The 24,680-nt window shown below is 37.7% G+C and overlaps 1 protein-coding gene across 1 annotated transcript in view; it reads right to left on the bottom strand.

Moving 5' to 3' along the window:
• The window catches only part of LOC117387427 (protoheme IX farnesyltransferase, mitochondrial), a 40,785-nt gene extending 16,511 nt beyond the window's left edge, over positions 1-24,274 (bottom strand). Inside the window, exons 1-4 of the mRNA XM_033984938.2 lie at positions 24,159-24,274; positions 23,688-23,830; positions 22,633-23,002; positions 22,094-22,218 (exon numbers count right to left, since the gene is read on the bottom strand). Coding sequence (XP_033840829.1) covers positions 22,094-22,218; positions 22,633-23,002; positions 23,688-23,830; positions 24,159-24,189 — 669 coding nt within the window. The 5' untranslated portion in view covers positions 24,190-24,274. The remainder of the gene's footprint in view (positions 1-22,093; positions 22,219-22,632; positions 23,003-23,687; positions 23,831-24,158) is intronic.
• Between the last annotated feature and the right edge of the window lie 406 nt (positions 24,275-24,680).

Genomic DNA, 24,680 nt, shown 5'->3' with positions numbered 1-24,680 from the left:
ATAACAAATTTTGAAGTGTGATATATTGCTGAAGTAAATATAGATGATAAACGATAATATTGAAACAAATTTATGCCACTGACAAAAACACAAGAGCAGATTTAAACCAAAAAACTATTCTAAACTTACAATACTGTTAAAAATCATGAGCTGCAATAAATAAACAGCAGAATGAAACACTTTAGTACTTAGTTTGCATCTGTAATGAGACATAGAAGTTTTGATTTCAACTTTTTAAGCCTTAAATCTGATCATATAGCCAAAAAAATGTCGTATTAGCTACTAATACTGAATCACGCAAAAATATTCCAAACGTTCCAACTTAACTTACTCATAAATTGAACTATAAGTCAATGCAGTAACATCGTGACAGCCCTGGGTATCAAAATCGGTATCAAGTATCAAGTCTGACTTTGAAATTTCAGTATTCCAACAATAGAAACATAACTTTCTCAAATTGAATTCAGAAATTTACCAGCAGATTTACAAACCCGTCTTTACCCCATTATGTGTGAATTGTTCTATAAGTGATTTTTCTAAGTTTGGGTCAAGTTTTTTCCCTGTAAGAAGTGTGTATTTAAGTCGCTGTGCTCTCCTCGTTGTCTCAGTGGTGGATATAAAGGCTTTGGCTCGTGATCAGCTGGCACGGCCCATGATTAATGCTCCGAGTGTGGGACAGTGAAGTGCTAAACTGGCCTCATGTTAATCAGCCAATTACCTCTGCCTTGGTGCTAATCAGTCCTATTGGCTGTGATTAGCTGAGGGAGCTCACTGACCGACTGCCCAATCAAAACTGACCCGACACTGACCATGTGCTGCTAACATTTACGACAGGGGTGTCAAACACATTTTCACCGAGGGCCACATCAGCAAAATGGCTGCCGTCAAAGGGCCAGACGTAAAATAAATGTAACTGCTTTTTTAAGTTGTTCATTAACTGTTTCTATATTCATTACTTCTTCAAGTTACAAATATTACTTATGCATTTGTAAAGATGTAAAAAAATATGGGTGTGTAACTGCGTGACCATCATACCTTTTAATTTATTCTGTCTAGGGCCAAATAAAACGATGTGGAGGGCGACATTTAGCCCGCGGGCCTCGAGTTTGACACATGTGATTTACAAGAACAAACCAGGGGCGGTCATTGGTGGATTTATTTGGGCCACTATCAGCAGGGGATCACGGAGTATGTTTCTATGTATTGCAATCAAAAAAGTCCCACACATATTTTTTCCACAAATCATTTCCATTTCTGTTAGAGTAGAACTAATACAGTGGCTGTATACATGATCATAAAAAGTACATTATATTTTTACATACAAAAGTTCACAGCTTCACTTTTTTGGGGTTCTTGCCATGGATTTTGAAATCTTAGCAAAAACAATATAATCAGTAGTATTTTTTCTTTTTTTGCTCTTACTGTTACTGCTACTCCTACTTCTACCTGCTCCTAGTCCTAATCAGTAGTAGTAGGAGCATCAGAAGTAGTACTAGAAGATGCAGCAGCAGCAGCAGCAGCAGCAGCAGCAGCAGCAGCAGCAGCAGCAGCAGCAGCAGCAGCAGCAGCAGCAGCAGCAGCAGCAGCAGCAGCAGCAGCAGCAGCAGCAGCAGCAGCAGCAGCAGCAGCAGCAGCAGTAGGTGTGACAATTGTAGTCCAGTTGGTAGAGTGTTTGTCTACTAATCCAAAGGTTGGTAGTTTGAATCCCACTCCTACAAAACAATGCTGTTGTTGTATCCTTGGGCAAGACACATAACCCCCCTCTCCGCGTTTTTAGGGCCTTGAAGGTGGAAAAACGCTACGCCCGTGCAATTGGAAAACACGTAGGCATAGAAAAGAGCATGAAGAGACTGGAACAAAAAAATATAAAAATGTATTACATCAACGGCATAAAAAGATCTTTGCTTGTGCTCTGCGTCAGAAGACAGATGAACCTCGTCTGGTCTTTTACAGGAGTTTGTCTGTGGTGTCAGCAGCGGGAGGCCTTTGAAGAAGAAGCTGTTTTGGAGGTGACGCCATTTTGGATCACGCATTCTTAAGAGTTCTGTGCCACGCATTGTCATAGTGCATTACTGGTATCATCACTTATGCTGCTTTGTGACCGTGCCATACTGCCTCCTAGTGAGAGGGAGGACTCAAGTTACCGCCCAAACTCTTGGCAGAAGCTTTGAGGTTGGCAGAGGATATTTTTGGAAGGCAAAACAAGTAATTTTTCATTTTGAGCCCCGGTTTTTTGAGACATAGACCATATTTCAACAGAATGTCATCTTTCAATATTTATATTTAACATTTTTTGGAGAAAAGGCTAAATTTAAACTTTGAAATGTCAAATTCCTGAAAAAGCCGAATTATCATGAGGGCAGTTGTTTTAACCGACAATATGGTTATAAAAAATACTGCATTAAAACTAAAAAATGTGTTGTGAATGATGGCAATCCAACTATTCAAAAAGTGCACTATGTAACTTTTCTGGTGGTGAGATAGCAATACTTTGACTGGAATTTTTCACAGTATGGCATTAAACTTATCTTCATGGCGATAAGCAGGTAACACCACCAGGTCAAGGTACTGGTCAGTAGGGACAGGACAAGACCGTAATATCGTTTATCGTGGGACATTTTATATAATCATGATAATCACCAACAAAGATAATCCCCATTACATCACCAGAATGTGCAAATAAAACACTACTTTGCTTAAACGTTTAAATATGGACCTTATTCAAAATATAAAAATTATAATTATTCATTTCCATACAATTTTTCTGCAACTTTAATAATTATCATGATATTATCGTTAATCGCAATTATTTTGGCCTTGATAATTGTAACTAGGGATGGGACAATAAACAATAACATCGTTTATAATGATAAAAAGGGTCGACAATAATTGTTCATGGGACATTTTATATAATCATGATCATCGCCAACAAAGATAATCACCATGACATCACCAGAATGTGCAGAAGAAAACCTACTTATCCACAGGGGAGACGGCGGGGGGGACAAAGGCGTCTGTTGCCCCGGGGTTTAGTGGCCCAGACCTGGACTCTATTCTTTTGTATAAGAGGGGGGCCCATGTGAGACTTCTTGCCCCAGGCCCCCAAATTTGAGTTGACGGCCCTGCGCATCCAGAATATTCTTCGCTAGATTGTAGGTGTTTTCACTGATGACAAAGTACAACACTATAACAGCTCCTTAAACATGGAACTTATTCATGAGATTAAAATTATAATTATTCACATCCATAACATTTTAAACTGTCAGCAACATTAATGATTATCGTGATATAATCATTGATCACAATTATTTTGGCCATGATAATTGTGACACTACGTTTCATTATCGTTGTATGCCTAATTGTGACACCAATTTTCAATATCGTGCCATGCCTACTAGTCACATCTGTGGAGAGGGGAACCAGCTCAGAGCAATAATAAACCAATAATTAAATAAATGCAAGATAGACTTATTTCTATTATGCGGAACATTCAAACCAAAGCAATAACATCTCTATAGTGACAAGCAGGTGGTGGACTCTTCACCAGAAAACTTGTATGTGTAGAAAAAAAAAAAAATTGAATAAATTGTATCCATATTGCACTGCAGTCCTTTACAATAGAGTCATGGCGAGGCTTAACAGTGAGAAAAGTTCACATTCTTGCCTTCGTTTGTTCTGCTTCCAAATATAATATAGACAAACTTTGGATATTTTCCCCGGCAAATACGACAAGAAACAGAACCCAAATCCAAAGACGTGTGTGGTCATTTGCTTATAGTGAAATAAACAGCCTTTTCCTCCACTGGCAGAAATTCACAAATATCTGAGAGGGCGCGACTGACATGACTCGAGGTTGACAGCTTTTCAACAGCTTGGTCCAGTTGAAGTAAGGCCTTGTGTACAACTGTGTATATTAAACACAATGTAAGGCTTTAGATTTTTCCTTTACAGCTGTGTCCAACCGCGTACGAGTAGGAAGAGTGTTTGGGTTTGAGCGACTGGCTGTGGTTCAACAAGTAGACCTATTGAAGACGTGAAAAAAAATACCAGGTCATAATCAGCGGTGGTAATGACTGGTATTAGGGACTAGGACCGTTTTGCTTGACAGAAGTTGTCCGCACTTTGGGTGTCACTCATCGAGCCATTCAAATCAAAATGAGAAAATTACAAGAGAAGACAGGGCAGTGTTTGGGAGTGTCCAAAGATATTTCAAGGCTGATGTATAATGTTGAATTTATGATGCAGGAAAATATAAGGCGAAATAAGTGTTAAAACCCCTTTGGCCTGTAGAACAATAACTAATAAAGTGTTATGTGTTATATACAAAGTTGAAAAAACAGAGGCACTCAAAAAGTACAAAATAACTAAATGGATAGAGTTAAATTCATGGCAACATGTTTCAGCCCTTTGGCTTTCATCAGGGCAAATTGTAATAATTAAAAGCCTTTATTACCATTATTTTGTACTTTTTGAGTATCTCATTTTTTTCAGTTTTGTATTTGAGACTGGTCCCTACACTAAAGAGCACCTAATGGACAATTTTGCCCGATTTCTATACGTCCAAGTAGCACTTTTTGCAATGCTATGTGTTATTTCTTTTGTTATTCATGAATCTCTGTAATATGATTAACTATTATGCTAATTCACCAAAGAACTATAAGGTAAGGTAGGTGTGTATTTATATGATATTCATAGGAGATTTAAAGTATTTGCTACAACAATAACATTTATAATGTTCAATGTAACAAATTTTGAGTATGTGTTTAGTAAAAATATATGTATTTTATAGGATGCTAACAAGATAGTAATAGGCTCTGGGCACAGTCGCATGCTAGCTAGCTCGCTATGTCTCAAAGCTAACAGTCACGTTCATTAAAATCAGAAAACCACCTATTAAAATGTACGCAGTTATTTTTATATGTAAAATACTTCAGTTTGTGGTGCTGTTTTAATACTTTTTATGCCTCAAAATTAGCATTAGCATTGAGACACAAATCTTTCTCTTTGTAAGTAGTATTCATTTTATTTGTGTAGTTTTTAACACGTTGTCAGTGACATCCACCTGCAGCTCTCTGTCCACTGCCTGATCTTTAAATATTTATTCATTTTAACATGATTAAGCAGAGATACAATAGGACAGGAAGTAGTGACGCTAACAGTGAGGTTGCTAGGAGCTGTTGTGCACAGAGCCTGTAGTCTGGTGGAGCGTAATGGACAGTTTGTTTTATTTGGCAGTGGATTGTAACGCATTCATTTTCACCAGAGGTTGATTTGAAGTATTTATGAACATTATTAAAAATGAAACGAATCTGTGAAAAACAAAAGCTAACTGTAATCTTGACTGACAGGGATTGGCACGCAAGATAAGAGTGGCATTAAAAGACTGGAACAATAAACAGTATCAAGACTCCTCCCTTGTGATCAATCAATAAAAATATTTAAGAGACAGCTACAGGATTCAAAAATGACTCGGTTTCTGTCATGTACTGAGATGTTACCAGGTAGAACAGGCTGAGAAGGAAAACAAGAGGACTAAATAATTTACTGAGTAGAGATGAACTCTATTTGCCTGAACAAATTGAAGGAGATTGGATGGAGTTTGTTCTGTCACTGGTTTGATTGTGCCCACGAGAGCTCCTGCCACTTCAGCAGTCATCGCGTTAGATTTTTTGACAGGTTCCTGAGTCTTCTACCACCTGTCCTGTCAGAGTAATAGACGCGCAGTTGACGGGAGGTACTCAAGAGTCTGAAAGTGAAAATGGGAAGAGAGTTACCTCAAGGGGGATTCAAAGTGTAGGGCGAAATCTGGTTTGACAATCTCCGCTTGCAGTAAAGAGAATGGATAAGCTGCAAAGGGAGAGGTCTGAACATTGTTATTCACACTCAAAATGGCTTCCTTTCAGTCAAACTTAGACAAGTGAAGATAGATGCCTTTTCAGTCTAAAATATGTATAACACTTTTGTATTCCCTTTGAACTATTTGAACAAAGTTAAATCATTTTTTTAATTTTTTCTTTCCGGTGTTATTTAACAAGCGCCAGTACATAGACTTGTGATCCCTTAGACTAGTTAAAAGGTACTATATTACACAAAATTGACTCTTGTGAGTTTTAAGTCATGTTAGAATGCTGTTACAGAGTGTTTTCTGAGAGAATAACTCTTAAATATGCAGGGTTTGTGTGTTAAATGTGTGTGAATGGAACAAAACACAACTCCAGGTCGATTTGTGATAAGGAAACAACATTATAACATAGATCAGAGAAAAGCAAAATATGGACTCTTTACGGAGAAATACTAGTTGATTTAATCTCGATATTTCTTCAACTATCCAAAATGTTAATCTCAAAACCTGGATACTTAAAGTTTGACGTAAAAACAAAAGAAATCCCAGGTCTGAAGCTAGAACCCGAAATATTGCAGAACTAAAAAGTGTATACACTCTATTCCACTGCCACATCATCAAAGAAAATATCTTTTTTGGAGAATCTAGGACCTAATGGAGGAGCCAGGACCAGACAGGAACCAACGCCCAAAATAATAGTTGTCTGAGGGACAGGTGAGAGACTACAGGTGAACCGGCTCTTCAGACTTCAAGGCCAATGGTAAAGCTTATCATTATCAATGTCTGTGTTTAGAGCACCAATTGAGACCGGAGACCACACTCAAAATGTGGAAATTTGAAAGGAGAAAATCTATTGAAATGGCATTGTTCTGCAGAAATTGTTGTTGTGGGTTGATTACAGGCCTGTCATGGTAATTACTATATCGACTTTAGTATATGAGAGCTAGAGCAATATATTTTGTGGCTCAATATTTATAATGTCTACAATTTCTTTGCAATAGTGGGGGGATTTGGGGAGCAGCAGAGGGTAGAAAAAATGTACTTCTGTGGCTTATTATTCATTCTGCCATTTATTTATCGAGGCTCGTGGCTTTGAACGATAAAGTATATTTTTAAAATGTTTTACTAGGATTATCTAGCATTATTGTCATTGTATTTGTGGCATGAAGAAGTTTCAATATTACCTTTTGTCAAGACATTTCTCTGTAGTAATATATCATGCTTTAAAATTTGTTATTGTGACAGGCCTAGTTAATTAATGCTTCGTTATCATAGACTACATAAAGAAGTGGACTTAGGGAGTGTGACGTAACCCGTAGTGTTCGGCTCCAGTAGCAACCAAAGTGCCAATCCGGAGTAAGGCTGTTGAAAGTAATGCCCCTTCCTGCCCGCACCTCTGGTTAAACAGGGAGCGAGCGCGTAGCAACGCTGTCAATCAAACCTGTTGCTAACATTACCTCGGGTAAAGAAGATGGCTGATTTGTCTGTTCTTAAATGTTCATATCTTGAAAATAGTGGAATAAAAATACCATACTACCTCGTGTAGAGCGGGTTAATATGAACATTTTAGGACCAAAATGATGAGCCTACGTCAATGAAACTGGAAGTGCGCCCATGATCACTTCCTATTTGGAACACGGCAGCTAGCATGTTAGCTATATCCATTTCTATATACAGTCTATATTCGTCATCTATAATGGATGTCTTCTCTGGTGAATTCTAGTGAAATTAAGTGCAAAATCCGGACATTTAAAATGGTACCATTTGATCTTGTTTCAGTCTTTGATAGCGACTATGCTAAGCCATCGCTATTGTAATCTAAATCGTGCTATCCAACTTTATTTTATATACAAACATAAAACTTTAAAAGCTTAAATCCTTGAGTTCAGGCAACCATTGAAATGCAAATTATAGTTTCATTAATCTGCCGCTGTCGAGGTTTAAATTAAACACCTCAAATTTCATTAAATATTCAGGATTCAAGTAATTAATTTAAATGCTCTCATTAAAAATAGATTACAAATTATGTACAAGCTCACGATACAAGCTGTCACCCGTCTCATTGTTATCAACAGCTGTATACTAAAGCATACAGTAACTCCCAGGTTTCCAGAGGTTAATTTGCACAGAAAGGTTGGGAAAAACATTGGTCTAGCTGAACAACGTGGCCCTCATTTTGAATGCTGCTCAGATGGGATTAAACAAGCGTGCAGTTCTGGCACCCAGGCACGCCATAAACAGTGCCGCTTTTGTTAATTATTCACGGATCTCAATATCACCAAGACCTTCCCATTTGGTTTTAGTCAAGATACCTTCAAATATCTACTAGCTGCATTATGGAAAAGTTGTCGATATTTCTCATAATACTTGGCTTTATTCTGTTATTTTGTTCAATATTTGACATCTTAACAGTTTATCTGAATGTTTTCTCTTTTCAAAGTTAAACAAAACCCCCAAAAAGTTGAACAAGTACAAATTACTTACAAGAAATCTCCAGGAGTTGTTAGCCCCTGCTGTGGCTGATTGAGCTATATCAAAACACTGTGTAAATCATCTGGTTAGCATTAGCAATATTTGGCATTTTGGGCAGCTTGGCGTTTTGTTTTATGTTGTCAAAATGAACGGAAATATTTAAGCTTGACACACGAGATCATTTCTGGTTTGAATTGGGTCGCATTTTCAGACGGCAATAAAAGGCCTTAGTCCACTCCTCCATGAACCACTGGATTCAATATAAATGTATGCAACTTAAAGACTAGCCTTGAAGTACAGTGAATCATAGGGCAAGAATCTGCCTTGAGAGCAGCCACTTTACAAAACTATTCAAAAACAAGTAGGCTGTTTTTCACCGAATAAGGCAAGAATTTGACCCTGTGTCCTGCAGTGTCAAACCCTTTGTGTCCAATTTAGCTCAGAATAAAGACAAACTGTACAAATGTGTATATAATGATAAGTAATGGGTGGCTGATAGGCAGAAATCCAGGGGAAAGCTCAACAAGGTTCCAAGCACCTCTGACTGCATGTTGTGTGACTGTTTCTCAAACTGTGGCACGTGTCCCAGCGATGGTAGGCGGGCTGCTTCTGGTGGTACTCAAGGTCCTCTCCCTGTTTAACTTTAATCAATTCAGTCAATTTTATCCACATTTTGGCCTTCCTTTGGGTAAGTCCTTGTTTAGTCCTTGTTTACTTGAATCCTGAATATTTAAAGACATGCTGAAGTCCTAGTTTAGACCAAATTTAGTCCTGATTCCTGTTTTAGACCTGGCTTAGAGCTGGTGCTACTTGAACAAATATTTTAACTGATACTGGTGCGAAAATGTTGATTCTTCTTCTCTTTTTTAAACAAAATCTTAAAACGGAAAGATCAATTAAGACATTTTGTAATCTTGATTTGTGAAATAAAACGGCCATAATGTTAATCTCACTGTTTTATAAGTTTTAGTAGCAACCATAGTCTGTATATATAAATGGACATAGCTAACCTGCTAGCTGCTGTGTTCCAAATAGGAAGTGATCGTGGGCGCGCTTCCAGCTCCATCGACTCTGGCTCCAATTGACTTTGTATTGAGAAACTGTCACTTCTCTCTCAACTGCTTCTGTCAGACTCGTCATTTTGGTCTTAAAATATTTGTATAAACCCGCTCTAGTATTTTGATTTCACTATGATGTCCCTAAATCAAGATATGAGCATTAATAATAGACAAATCCCCAAGGTTGCGCTCGCTAGTGTTAGCAACAGGTTTGATTGATAGTGTTGCTAAGCGCCCACTCTCTGCTAAACCAGCGGTGTGGGCGGGAAGCGGCGTTACTTTAAACAGCCTCGCTCCGGATTGGCTCTTTGGTTGCTATGATACTCGTGGTCAGAATTGCAAATATGGACCTAGGCTTCAAATTTGCACTGATAACTGCTCTTGCCTCGATGAGCTTCATTTGACTTGAGCCAAATGCTATGCCTTGGTCCACTTCTTTATACAGTCTATGGTGGCAACATATTGACCGCAGTTGTTCTTTCCAGTATAATTATCTTTTGATCTTAAAAACAAGCATAAAAATGTGGTACGGATTATTGAAAATCATCCAAAAATCTTTCTTTGCTGACTTCAGACTTTTCCAAACACCAGACAAGGCTCTGTTTACCTGTTGAGCTCTGTTTGAGGAATGACACCCTTAATAACCGTGTTTTACCCTAAACTGAATTAGCGAGGAGGCTGGGAGGGGCCCCACCTGCCATCAGCCTGAATGGGTCACCTTCAGAGGCTGACGGTTCCATTGTGGTGAGCGCATTTGCCCCAACACGTTCCCGGCACAAGTCGCGTGTGAGGAGAGGTGTGAGCTGTTAAGTACTAGCTGCACAAAGATGACAACATGTTTGAGGTGCGTCGAAGAGAAGTCACGCTCTCGGATTCTGTTCAGATGTTTGCGTTGGGATTTACGACAGATATCAAAAAACACCAGAGGAGAAGAGACAAAAAGATCAACTAGAGCTAATGGAATTTGAAATGAACAGGTGTCGTAGTAAAACTGAATAACTGCATTATGTGGTTTCGGATCAAAAGGGGGGCAGAGATTCTAGTAAAACTGCTAAAATGTTTCACAGTATGGCATTAAACCGTTTTGTCATCATGGAGATCAAACCAGGCAATTTACAGGTCAGATCTGTGGAGTGGCAACCCCTCTCACAGTCAAAATGCCTGTTTTTCTAGGTATTTTTAAGCAATAAACCCATCTGCAGTTGAATAAATGTAAGATAAATCTGTTTAATGTCATACTGTGGGACATTCCAAGCAGAGCAATGATATTTCTATGGAACCGAAAAGTCATGTTATAATGTCGTTACCTCCTAAAAAACATACACGGAGTTGTTTTGTTTTATTCACACATGTTTGAGTAACCTTTGATTACTAGTCTGTCTACATCTCCAAAGCTCAAAATGCTCTGTTTTTGATGAGGAAACAGCATTGTGATATAGATCAGAAAATAGCGTGATAAGGAGGTTAGAAAATTAAAATAACAGCTCAAAAAGGTCTTCGGAAATGGGATGTTGATGCGTCATTTCCCTGTCACAATGTTTATTACTTCACTGATGTATGGTTCAATAAATGACAAAAGGAACTGGATTTTTGGGGCTCAATAATATTTCTTTGCACAAATGGGCAAATTGTATTTTTTTTGTCATTTCAGCTGAAGGGGAAAAAATTAGTACTTTTGGCGATAGATAATAAGGAAGTATTTGATTTTACAGTGTACGCATGGTGGCTCAGGGTTTTTTTGTTGTTTATTTAATGTATTGTTCTTTTAGAAGAGGATTAGCTTTGATCACCTACACTGGGGTTATTTGACAGTGGCATTAAGTAGTTTCAATAGTATCCCTTGTATTGCGGGACTTTCTAGAGCACTATATCGCACTTCAAAGTTCTCCTGACAGCCCCAAGCGCTTGCTACCTAAAGCGTAAAGCTACTCCAAACAAACAACTTTTTTCTTTTTTTTGCGTGGAATCCAGTATACACAATTTTTCAATACTTTACAAAGATGGAGTGTGTGTGGTCGCTGGTGAATCTCCCCGTTTTCAAATGGGTGTGATTGACAGGTGCATTAGCCTATCAGGGACAGGCATGGTCTGTCCATATCGGGGGGAAAACAAAAAATCGCTGAAAGAGACTAAAAAACATCACGGATTTCTGCAGAATCAACAAACAAAGTGTAAATTGGAGGTGAAATAAATTTGATTTTATTTGTAAATCATAGGTGACCAATGAGCGCCGTTGTTTCACATGTGTCACTGAAAAGAACGAATCTAATTGGACGATCACGTTTGACCGGGCTTGAGACGCAACAGAGAACATGGGAACCAGACTGATATCAATCTATATGAAAAATACCAAGAGACATCATTCTGGATTTGCAAGAAAGATTTGGTGTTGCAAATTACATTCCATTTTCGAAGTCGGTATCGAGTATCAAGCCTTTTCCTTTGTACCAAGTTTGACATTTTAGAATCACGAAAACACTAGTCTACAGTGTTTCAAACTAGTACCAGCAACTTTCCCATGAAGTCTATCTGAAAACCGGAAATCTGCAGACTTTCCATTGGGACAAAACAGTGAAAATGCATGTTTGGGACAAGTGGAGTCTGCCAAACGGCTCTGCTCCGAGTTCCCCTTTGGCTTTTATCTGCGGGGCATCAGAGAGGTAGCTTCAGTCTGTAGCCTTTATCACAGCAAACATCTGCCTCTGTTGTGAGAGAGGAACACAGCCATTTGTTCAAAGCGAAATAGACACAAAAGACTGAGAGAAATTAACTATTTAGCAGCACGATCTTGGTTAAATATTCATATTAATCCAGCGCAGAACGAGAGATGCCCGTCAAGCCTTTCTATTCGAGGCAATTAAAAGGGATTTGCATCTTTTGGTTTTGCTCAGAGCGCGATAGGTCTGATCAAAACAATAACTTAAGCTGTCAATGCCAAAGATCGCTGTGACGTTTTGTTTTAGCTTAGCTCCAGGAAAACGCGCTCTTAAGACGAAGTAATGACAGGGCCAAGCTAATCGTCTGATGGGATTGACCTCTCAGCCCACAGCATGTTCCAGAGACTTTCAAAATGTCAATTATGCAGCTACTGGAACTAATGTAGCAAGAAAAGCAATGACAGGAAAAATATGTTCCTCTTGATTTTGAAAGAAGCCAAAAGAAATGAATGAAAATTATAGGCCAAAGTACTATATCTGTACTTTCTGATATTAGGACCAGTCCAAAAAGGGGCCGATACAAAGCATAAAATAGACTACAGAATCTAGTTAGTGTAGTATCTCTTTAAATCTATCTGTTTAATATATAGACAAACGATTTTTCATGGATCGTGCCTTAAGCGTTAGAATTTTAGAGTATTTTTGTGAAAGATACGGACAGAAATGTGTGATGAAACGTCCATCATAGCAGTGGTATTCAGTGCTCATGTTGAAGGCATTTTAAAGCATTGTTTGAAAGCATATCTCCTGTCAGAGCCTCTCAGTGTGGAAGCGTTTCATCGTCTTTGAACAGAGGTTTAAACCGAACGGCCCTGGGCTTCGGTTACAACTAATGATGCTCCGGAGAGGTCCCCCCCCCCTCTCCCCCCCCAAACTTCGCATGGGCCCGTTCTGTTGAGGTAACCTTGAGAAATGAGGCCCAATACTCTGGATGAAGACACGGATGCCCTACCAGGGTGCTGCCGGGGAAGTATTTACATTGTTGATCTGATCAAATAAGGATGTTAAGAGTAATTAGTTAAAGGTCCTATATTACGCAAAATTGACTCTTGTTATAAACGTTGTCACCTCATCAAAAATATAACAGGAGTTGTGTTTTGGTGAATTCGGACTAGTGTTGTCACGATTACCCATTACAATCCCACAGATAAAACATGGTCCTTTTTTAGTACTGCAATGTAATTTTCATAAACAAACTATTAGTACTTTCTTTATGTTACCATGGAGATCTTATACTAGTTATGGTAAAGCTCAAACTGACACTAAAACTGTTCAGAAAAGCTTCAATTTTGTCCTGTTAATGAGATTTTTTGCAGTATCGATATTTGCTCAAATGAATCTAGTTTCGATTAGTAACTGATTTTTGATACTTTTTACACCCTTAGAAACTAAAAAAAATAATAAGTAATTTCAATGGAATCTACACTTACAAGTAAACATAAACATGAAGTTTCTTTGTGTACCTGTCTGCTTTATGTCCCTCTGTGATTTTTTTAAAAGCTCGTCACATACTTGAGTTGTTATCGATTTAATGTGTGAATAAGTATTGCTTGGTCATGGTGTAGATAATCGCAAATAACTAAGATTTTAATGTTTTTTGTCTCAATATAACACTAAAATTAGATATTGTGAGATCCCTAGTCATATGAAGTCATATGAGTTGCATGGTAATTGGGCAGGTTTTTAAGCCAGATGCCCTCCATGTAGTTATGTTACCGAGACTGGGATGTGCAGTAAGAGTTAAACAGTACTTTTGAGGTATTAAGAGTTGAGGTAATACAAATACCACAAAAAATATATTGATAATGTCTAGGTACAGAAAGTAACTTCATGACCATTGTAATATCCTAAGTAAATACAAAATGCTCAGTGTTATTGTTTAATGTTTAATTCTGGATCCAAATCTAAGAAACCTATTCAAAATTATTAATAATGCAGCTATATCTCTACTGAAAAAATGTATTAAATTGTCTTACGAACTCCCTGATCCACTCAGTCTCATTGAACCCAAACTGCACAGTTTCAAAAACATCCTTGGCCTTTGCTCAGTTGGCCTTTTCTTTTCAAACCATCAGACAGAAGAATCACAGTGGAAAAGCACATTTTATATAATCAAGTGTGTCCACATCGGTCTAGTTCATGTGTACTGTTCTTTATATTTTTCTTTTACTATGTCCTGCAATGTTCTATGGAAATGTGTATTTTTAATGTGTTCATTAGGCTTGTCACGATACAAATGTTGAGGTTCGATATATTGCTGATGTAAATATAAAGGATAATACTGAAATTTTATTCTAAATCTACAATATTAAAAAAAAAATCATGAGCTGCAATAAATAAACAGCAGAATGAAACACCTTAGTACTTAGTTTGCATCTGAAGTTATTAATTCAAACTTCTATGGCTCAAATGTTATGTGACCAAAAATGTCCTAGTGCAAAGAAAAAGTACACACAATAAACACTAACCCCCTAAAAGTATTGTTCTGTCCATCATATACTGAACGATAAGTAGTAATTATGACAGACCCAAAGACTCCAGTTGGAAAGGAGGAGTAGCCAAATCTGGTACAAATCATCTTTTCTTTTGTAAGATTAATGAATTTGCAGACGGTCCCTAACAAATAAAGAAGAACGAAAGTCCCCAGCCTAATGTGGGTTGAAGTGTCTTACCTAGGGAGATATTTGGGGAGGAAAAAAACTACTAATTCCAAGCCCTGTATCATTTTCTGAGAAACTTTTAATAAGGAAACATATCTTCAGTGTCTCAAGTGTCAAGCATTTTTCCATCCCAAACACATACTTAATGTCACTTAAAAGACCACTTCGAAAATAGTGGTTTGGGTGATTGACAAATATTTATTCAAAAGGTATTTAAAGAAGAGCAAATGCCACCGTAAATTATCTGTTTGACATAAAGATGAAGGAAACGGGACTAAAAATAACACATCACTAGGACATATTCAAATGATGCAGCTCTCAGAACACAGTATACAAAAAAAACACGGCCTAAAACGCAGAATATTTTTAAACCAGGTGTAAGCACGAGAGCCATGCCATGAGGTACGATGGTAAAGAACGCAAACATATGTGTAAGAGAGGAACGAGGTACGACAACAATTTTGGAAAATACCTATATTGTTGCATATTAGTTCTTTTTTTTAATTTACAAATATTGTGAGAATAATTTGAATGGCAATTTATGTTTTTATGTAAATCCGTCTCCAGGTGCAAAAAGATAAACGGCCTTATTATTATATATTACCTTAAAGCCACAGTAAGTAACTCTTTAGTCAAAGAAATAGACAAATAAAAGCTTTTTTTTTTTCTTTCCAAAGTATGTTTTTAACTTTTCCTTTCCATGCAATCATGCAGGTGACGAACCACCTCCAATTTTTTTTTTGTACTTGCTTCACCATACTTATACTAGCTCTGATAAAGCTCAAAATAGCTCCAAAACTGTCAAGAAAGATGACTTTTTGTCCTGTTAATGTGATTTTTTGCAGTATCGATGCTTGCTCAAATTAATCTAGTTTCAGCATTAGATTTAGTATCGATTAATATTCAATTTTTGATACTTCTGACAATCTTAATAAGGAAGGACTAACAAACAGTAAGTCATTTCATTGAACTCTATACTTAAAAGTAAACCTAAAGTTTCATACTGTACCTTCAAAAGCAGATTTTCAAACTGGAACCATCTAAACTACAATTTCAAGTCTCCTTTATTTTTACGTAATGTTTCGGATTTATTTGTAATTCGTCACATGTAGCGCTTTTCTACATTCAAGGCACTCAAAGTGTTTTACATCAAGGAACCACTCACTCATTCACATAGACTGTATATATAAATGGACATAGCTAACCTGCTAGCCACCTCGTTCCAAAGAGGACACAACAATACAATTCATTTTGAGTATTTTGTCTGTGAAGTAAGATTAAATTATAAATAAAACGCTGAATCTTGACCAGGTCGTCATCACAAATAATAAAGTGTTCTCAACTGACTTACATGATAAAATAATGCTAAATTTTAAAACAAAAAAAAAGCGCTATTTAAACATGATCACAATTTATCTCGAAGCCCAACTGACAACTTGAAGCAATAATAATTAGTGCAAGTTTGGACAGGAGCAGAGCGAGGGATGGGTGGACTGGTGGGGGTCTTGTGAGAGCCCTATGAGTCTGTGCCAGCTTCAAAACAGCTCACCGAGACACAAAGGCAAACTGACTGACAGAACTACGCACCCAGGAATGCCCCAAAACACGCCAACTTTATCCAAACAAACACTCGGCCTGAAAAAGTCACTTCAATGCGCACTATTATGGTTTATTTTGACGGCTCGGACCCCCCTGGCTTCTCTCGAGGTCTCAAAGGATCCCGACTGAAACTATTATCCAATTAGCAAGAAGTGGACCGGCTGAGGCACCTGTGTGGGGCCCGGGGATTCAAAAGACAAATGGGTTTTTAAATCTAATATTAGTCAAGAATAGAGCCATAGGGATTGTGTAATGAACTGTAATGAAGGCAAGGCAGTATCTATGACCCCGAGTTCAATTTAATTAAAAGAATGGTACCTCCTTAACTTCGCAAATGGTAACATAAAAACTACAGCGAAAGGGTAACGTGATGTTGTGCCGTGTAAAAGCATAAGGAGAAAAAGGACAGAAGCTGGGCTATGTTGGTTACACTGTCAAAGCGCAAAATTAAAAAAATAAATAAATAAAAAACTGATCCCATTATAAAGAAACTCCAACAATGCCTTCAAGGTTTCGAGAAAGGGCATCTGATGTAAAATGGATTTATGAATTGCTGTAGCTATGAATCACTGACGCATCAATGCATAAAATAATTTCATTCAAGTTTTGTGCAGTTTCAAAACTACGACAAGTGAGTCATCTCTTTGGTTTGAAAGAGTACACAACTAAATAGATAATTATAAGTGTTGTAGGAACCCGGGCCTTTGCTTACAACACTTCTCTAAATGGTGCCGTGAGGTTCAATGTGCAATAATTGTTCTATTTTTAAGGCTGTTGAGTTGGTTTAAAAATAAAATAAAGTTTCACCAAGAATTTTAGTATAAAATCAAATCGAAAACATGCAAAAACTGGTCCGTATAAGTCTATAACATTGCTGTGTAAAAGCTACTTCCAATGAACGGAATTGTATTAGTTTATCAGTTCACTTCAGTCTTTTCTCGAATGTTAAAAGGCATTGGAGTCTTCTCAAAAAAATTGTGATACAATTTTTTGCAGCCCTATTCTCTAATCAGATATTTAAGGCCCTGTGGCTCGGAGAATAGACTTTAAAGCAGCTCTGTGTGAACAAGTCTCTCCATGGACCAGCACCAAAGAACATCTCCCACATGAACCATCCTCACACTCTGGGCACTCACAGTAGGCCAGTCCCTGAAGTCCTCAGAGTCTGGACTAAACATGGACTTAACATGGACTTAACATGGACTTAACATGGACTTAACATGGACTTAACATGGACTTAACATGGACTTAACATGGACTTAACATGGACTTAACATGGACTTAACATGGACTTAACATGGACTAAAACATGGACTAAAACATGGACTAAAACATGGACTAAAACATGGACTAAAACATGGACTAAAACATGGTCTAAACATGGACTAAACATGGACTAAAACATGGACTAAAACATGGACTAAAACATGACCTAAAACATGGACTAAAACATGGACTAAAACATGGACTAAAACATGGACTAAAACATGGACTAAAACATGGTCTAAACATGGACTAAACATGGACTAAACATGGACTAAACATGGACAAAACATGGACTAAACATGGACAAAACATGGACAAAACATGGACTAAAACTGGACTAAATCTTGACTAAACCAGGACTAAACATGGGGAATCAGCATTTCAGGTGTGTACATCTTCCTAAAGATGTGAGACAGGCCTCTACTTTGACAATATTTAAATCCAGGCTCCAAACGGTTCTGTTTATCTGTGCATACGACTGAAAGATTTTTATTCTGCACTCATCTCTTTTAATGTTAATTTTATGATTTTTTTTTATGTTTTGACTGTTTGTATTGTGATTTTAATGTCTTATTCTGTAAAAGCACTTTAAATGACTGTGTACCAAATGTGCTATACAAATAAACATGCCTTGCCTACTGGGGATGAGCACATTCAGACAGACTTGACTGGGGACCTTTGTTCCGTGACTCGCGGTGCTTACTCCTCTGCAGCCGCTTCCTAAATGCTAAAAAGAAAACCACAACTTTTTCTGTGAGGCTCTGAGGTACTTCCCGATGGGACAAAGCGCAGCCCTGGCTTGTGACAGCTGTGCCCAAAATCTGTCTCCCTTCCAATTTCTAAAGCACAAGAACTATGCCTGGAGGAATTCAGAGCAAGGTAACTCAACAGTCGTGCGGTTAGGGAGTTCCATAGCTTTTGGACAGTTCAAACCCTGAGCATTATGGGATTAAGAAGGAGCACAAAAACAAAACGCTAGTTCAAATAGGGACGTTAGCATCTCTATTATTTCGCTTTTTATGTCAGGTTTTCTTTAAAAGTGCTCTAGGCTTTGATCACGATTAATTATGATCGTGACTGTAATTTGTAGATGAAAAACAAACAGAATGCTGGCAGGACATCAGAGGAAGATAAGATGCCACGCTACATCAGTTCTTTTAGGGTTTTGAAAGGCAAATGTAAAACAAAGATGAGTGATGACGCGCAGGTGAGGAGGGCGTGGCTACGAGGGAATCCCAGGCATGTCCAGTCGCCATGGTGACAGACAATTACTGTGTACACGCAAGGTCCCTGGTACTACTGTGTGTTTTGTTGCATGTCTATGTATAATTATAAACAATTTACTACTTCTGTGTTACTCATATGGCTTAACTCTTGGCCTGTCAGATCCTCTCAGTTTGTAACAGTTTAAGACTAAACTGGAAACCCACCTCTCCCCCCTGGCATTTAAAGGTCCTACATTACGCAAAATTGACTCTTGTGAGCTTTTAGCCATGTTATAATGTTGTTACCTCCTAAAAACACACCCAGAGTTGTGTTTTGTTTCATTCGCACATGTTTGAGTCACACTTTATTATTAGTCTGTCTACATCTCCAGAGCTCAAAATGCTCTGTTCCACCTTGTGATGTCATGAAGCACTAGTCTTCAACGGCTACCCTTTATCTTTAATTCAGTAGAGATTGGTAATTCTAGGGCTAAAATTATCACAAGCTGTCACAAGTGTTTTCTGAGCCTAAATATGCAGAATTTGTGTGAATGAAACACAACAACTCCAGGTATGTTTCTGATGAGGAAACAACATTTTAACATCGATTTGAAAATGGCATAATATGAGCCCTTTAATACTAGTTAGACTTGCACTGTTTTCTTATTGTTTGTAAAGTGTCTTTGAGTGTCTAAAAAGCACAATATAAGTCTGTTTAATTATTATTTTAGTATTGGCTAAAAACAGTATATGCATGTGTTTGAAAGGAGTGCGAATTCACCATAGGGTACCAAATCTACCACTATTCTGTTAAAAAATGTTTCTGCTTTAAAATCCAACACTCATTACCAACTTCAGACCAAAGTTTAGTTTTGTTTTCATATCTGACAGTTTTGACTGCTCAGTAGCAAAATTAACAAAATATACAGAAGACCTCATTGCACTACTAATTAACAACTTTCTCTAATGATTTTAAACATATATAAGCTCCCTTTATATATATATTTAAAATCACAAGCAAATACACAAACAGACAAGGAAAATCTTTCAAAACAACATGTTAGCAAAATGGTGAATATTATGATGACAAGCGCTGAACTTCACCTCTCTTGTCTCACATTACCCGTCGCACCTTTAGAGTGACCATAGACACAACAGACCGAAAAAGAGGAGCCCGAGGCTGTACGAATTTCTTGCTCGAATACCAAAAGCGCTTCCTCGCCTTGGACTGCGGGCTAAACCCTGGTCTAAAATGAAGACTGACAGGTCTAGCACCAGACTGGCCCACACAGAGAGGGGACACCCGCGCTGCAGACAGGACAACGGCCTCCGACATCATTCAACGCTGTAATTGACACAGAGGCTGGGTCCTGGACAGACATTTTTTAAATACCTGAGGGCTGTTTACACACCTGCCCAGTGAAAGGAAGGGGGGCGCCGGCTCGAGACGCTCCACAATCAGCCCGATTACGACACAAGAGATGCTCTGATTGACCGCCCAAGGATGACAACGCAAACATAGTAAAAAGAGGGAGTCTACAGCGAGGTGTCAAAGGCAAATGAGAGACGGGAAGCTTTTAAATACAAAGGTGGGACTTAAAAGGTGTGCTAAGTTTTCTGATGGATGCTTTGAGGTGTGACGTTCCAGAGGATGGCATTTAAATTAAACATTTCCAAGGAGACAAGGAGGTCACTGAATCAGGCCAAGGTACAAGTCAAAATTTTGAAGAGTTGACCCCTGCTTACAGTGAGAATTAATACTTTTTGACCAATAAAAACACCAATAATTCAATAAAGGCAACGTACGCTTGATGTCGTACTGGAACATTCTACGCAGAGCAAATGCAGCAACTAGGTTGTTGACCCCCGACCAGAAAAGTTACATAGTGCAGCTTTAATGCTTTTGGTTTGGTTAGTTTTCCAAATTTTACACCTATTTTTAGAACAGTATGGACATTTTTGTACTCACTATCACCAAACACTCCAAAAATGTTAATTTAAGTGAAATATATTTTCTGTATACTGTTAAGCAAAAAATCTTTAGATGGTTAACGGTTTAGTTTACAAATGAATGACAAAATAATGTGTGTGTGTGTGTGTGTGATTAGGTTAGTGCAGTAAAGGGCATTGTAAACAAAAATAATGATGTGCAAAAGATTTAAAGGGCAACTCACACCCGTGCCTAACATAGACTTTACCGAGTATAAACAATTATGATATCAAGCTCGCTGTTTATCTTCAGCTTTATTTTAATGTGTTTGAGGAGGTCACGATATCAAAAGTGTAACATATTTTGAAGCGTGTCTGAGTTAGGTAAACTTGGGCTGAAAAGAGGGTGGGTGGCCTCGGGGGAAGAACCTGCAGTATAATCAGGAGTGCTGTGTAATTACAGGCCACAGACTCGACGACGCAGAGTTCAATTTGGGGCTGAAAGGGAGGTCAGCCATTAGCCTAATATTCATATGTCACGGAGCGAATTCCTGTGTGCAACATCAACACTCAACTCTAGAGAGCAGCCACTTATGTCAGGCATCTCAAGCGTGCAACCACCCTGTCTCTTCTTTGTTTATAGTCCCCCCCTCAAAAAAAAAAAAAAAAAGATTTCCACGAGACATAATAATGGTTTATAAGCAGTTGTTAGCATGTTTGAAATGCGTAGCCAGAAAGGTATGTGCAGAACATTTAAAAGGGGATGGGTCCATTGTGCAACTCTAATGAGGGATAATGCCAAATTGTAGAAAATTACTTAAAAAGAACATGTGTAGGCCTGTCACGATAATTACTTTATCAACTTATCGTTCAATATTGAAGCTGGAACAAAATTTTTTATGTATCATGGGTACTTTTTCCTTGTACTAATGGAGAACTTTGATATTTTTCTGTTCTACTATATGATTTAAAATAGAGGGTCGAATAAGTTGTTTTTATGACCCATTATCTATACAAACTACTTTTTTTTTCTTTTTTTTTTTTTAAATCTATACAAACTACTACTGTGTTTCATTCTGCTAAAATGTTTTACTGGGGTGATCCTGCTTTAGTTATTTAGTTATTGGGTCAGTGGTATAAATTTGTTTCAATATGATCGTTTATCGTCTAAATTTCCTTCAGCAATATATGGCACTTAACGTTTTGTTATCGTGACAGGTCTATTTTGTGTTCTGTTGTTTGGGAAATTCATAATAAGTATCAATAGTGGCTGGTTAGTCAGTTATTTGACTAATGTTAAAAAATACAACACTTAATAGTATAATTTCAAGCACAAATAACTGACCTGATTGATGGAGTTGGCAGTGCAGGAGGCGAGGAACGTTCCCAAAGATGAGACAAAGAAGATGAGAGGGTCAAAGGGCACTGGTGCCATTGCATATCCTGCTGCAGCTGTCGTAACCACCAGGGCTGAAAGAAACAAACACATTTACCTTACACAATCTTTTTTTCATATTATATACTAATAAATAAAAAGTTTGCATTTAAGTGTTTGACTAATAGTTAATAAGGGCTTGTTTTTTATTCACACAGTTAAAACAGTAAGAGTTTAAATGATCGTGTGTGAGGTCCAGGGACAAGTATGAAAGACAATTTAATTTGAATTAAATTTGTACTTAATATACAGCATTTGTTTACATTTATTACTAAATCAATATTCACCATAGAATAATTATTATTTATATTTTATAATATGTAAAGCTAACAGGAAAAAACATTCCATATTGTTTTAAAAAGTGTGGTTATTTATATCAGAGTGATGAAGGGCTGTGACGCTAAAGACATTGGGAATGGCAAGTTGTAAAGTATTTTTCACTGTAGTACCTGTAAGTTTGATTTTGGCCAGTCTGGCATACACATCAGGCAGGTCACTCAGCTCCACCTTCAGCTCTTTCCACTGTCGGTCGAGTCGTGCCACCTTGGACAGCTCAGTCTCCTCCTGAATATGTGGCGCCTCCTCTGTTGTCCCCACTTCACTGGATGCCTCTGGTTTGACTGCATCTCTGGTTAAAGGGTCTACAGAGGAGACTTTGGGCTTTGCTTCAGCAGACAGCTCCTCCTGCTCTGGGCCTATCGTGGGTATCCTCTGCACCTGTCGCTCCACTGCATCCTCAGCCTCCTCCAGGATGGTCACCACAGGTTGCTGCTTTGGGACAGCACGTTGCCGTAGCCCATTTCTGTTCTTTGTGACATACTGATATGAAACAAAAAGAAAATCTTAATTAACATTAGATTGTTGTATTGTCTGTAATATAGGGCCGGCAATTAATACACGTTTAATCTAGAATTGAATCTTTTGTAAATTTCTATGAATAAATTGCAGTAATTAACAGTTTTGACATTTTATGTCTAGTAAATGAATATTGATAACCAGTTATTTGTTTTTCATAAAACAAAATTAAATCAAATCCAATCTCGCGATTGATTAATAGTGTAATAATCTGAGATTTTGTGTTTAGCTCAGAGTTGACACTTTTTGTTGTTCTTGGGACTGTTTATGTTTTGTTGTTGTTGTTGATGTAGTGTAAAGTAACCTTTATGTCTTTGAGTAAATATATCTTCCAATTTACACTTTCAAAAGCATGCCATGCCATGTTTTAATAAATATATCTCAATAATTAGTAAGTATCAAACTAAAATTACAATACCGAAACATAGATCCATACAGTAACAATTTACCTAACAACATTTAGTCAAATTACCTAGGATTATAAGATGTACTTTTCCAACATTTGAATAGATTCTATATTTGATGCATTAAAACTGATGTATGATTAGACTACCAACTAAAGTCTACGTGCCGAGTATTAGATTACATGTTTGGGCAGCAGCAGTAGCATGACCTCAGAGGGCAGACTAGGACACAGGGCTGGTGTTACCTGTCGTTTGAGGAAGTTGAGATGCTGGTACGTGAGCCTGTCTGAAGGGTCTCTCCTGTAGAGCTTTATGATAGTCCGGGTGCTGTAGTTGCATCGAGGAACATTTTGGAGAAGTTTCTGCTTCAAACTAGCACCAATCAAACCTGCAAAATAACAACATTGCATTGACACTACATTATCTGTCTGACAACCAGTAAAAAGCATCATACAAGGATCGTATCTACAGCTGTGTAGTGTGTGCATGTGTTGTCCAAACTGGGTCAACGCAATGTTTATTTTGGCTTATATATTTGAAGATAGGTGACACCCATTTAAGGTCAACGCTTGCCTCTTATAACACCGCAGCTAGTCCATGCTAAGCTAACTAGCTTTGGTGTTAGCATTCTCACAGTTTTATAACAAACGCGAGCTATAATGGCAGGAAAACTTGGTGCTTTTGTGAAATTGATGTCGCGTGTTGAAATAAATTACCTGACAAACGACTACATGGCGATTTATACATGATTTTGAAGCAGATCACCGACACCGGTTCCGACCCTTCACATGTAGCGCGTCGCCATTTTGACCTCCGCGTGCAACCGCAATCGCTTCCGGGGGGAAATGTAGACGTCATCTGTTCCGTGACCGCCCATATTAGTCCCAAGGAAATTATACAAGTTTATACAAATTTGTAGGAAATATGGATTATTTTACATAAATTAACAAAAAATATATTTAGCATTAGCTTGCTTGTAAAATAAAAATTTAAGAATATATGTACTAAAAAACATCATATAACTATATATGACAAACTGGTTTGAGCTCTTATTCATGTGTAGGCACATTTATTTATTTATTTATATATTTATTTGACAGGGACAATGCAATCTGACATAGTTACAACATGAACATAGCAGCTGATGTGATGCATATAGAGTTTATAGCAAAAGCTAATTCTCAACTCCCGTCCCTGGTTGGGCTTCTCCACAATTCACCAATATGCAAAATATATTA

The sequence above is a fragment of the Periophthalmus magnuspinnatus genome, chromosome 19 (genome assembly GCF_009829125.3).
Source record: "Periophthalmus magnuspinnatus isolate fPerMag1 chromosome 19, fPerMag1.2.pri, whole genome shotgun sequence".
NCBI lineage: Eukaryota > Metazoa > Chordata > Actinopteri > Gobiiformes > Gobiidae > Periophthalmus > Periophthalmus magnuspinnatus.
This window is presented reverse-complemented; position numbering and strand designations above follow the sequence as displayed.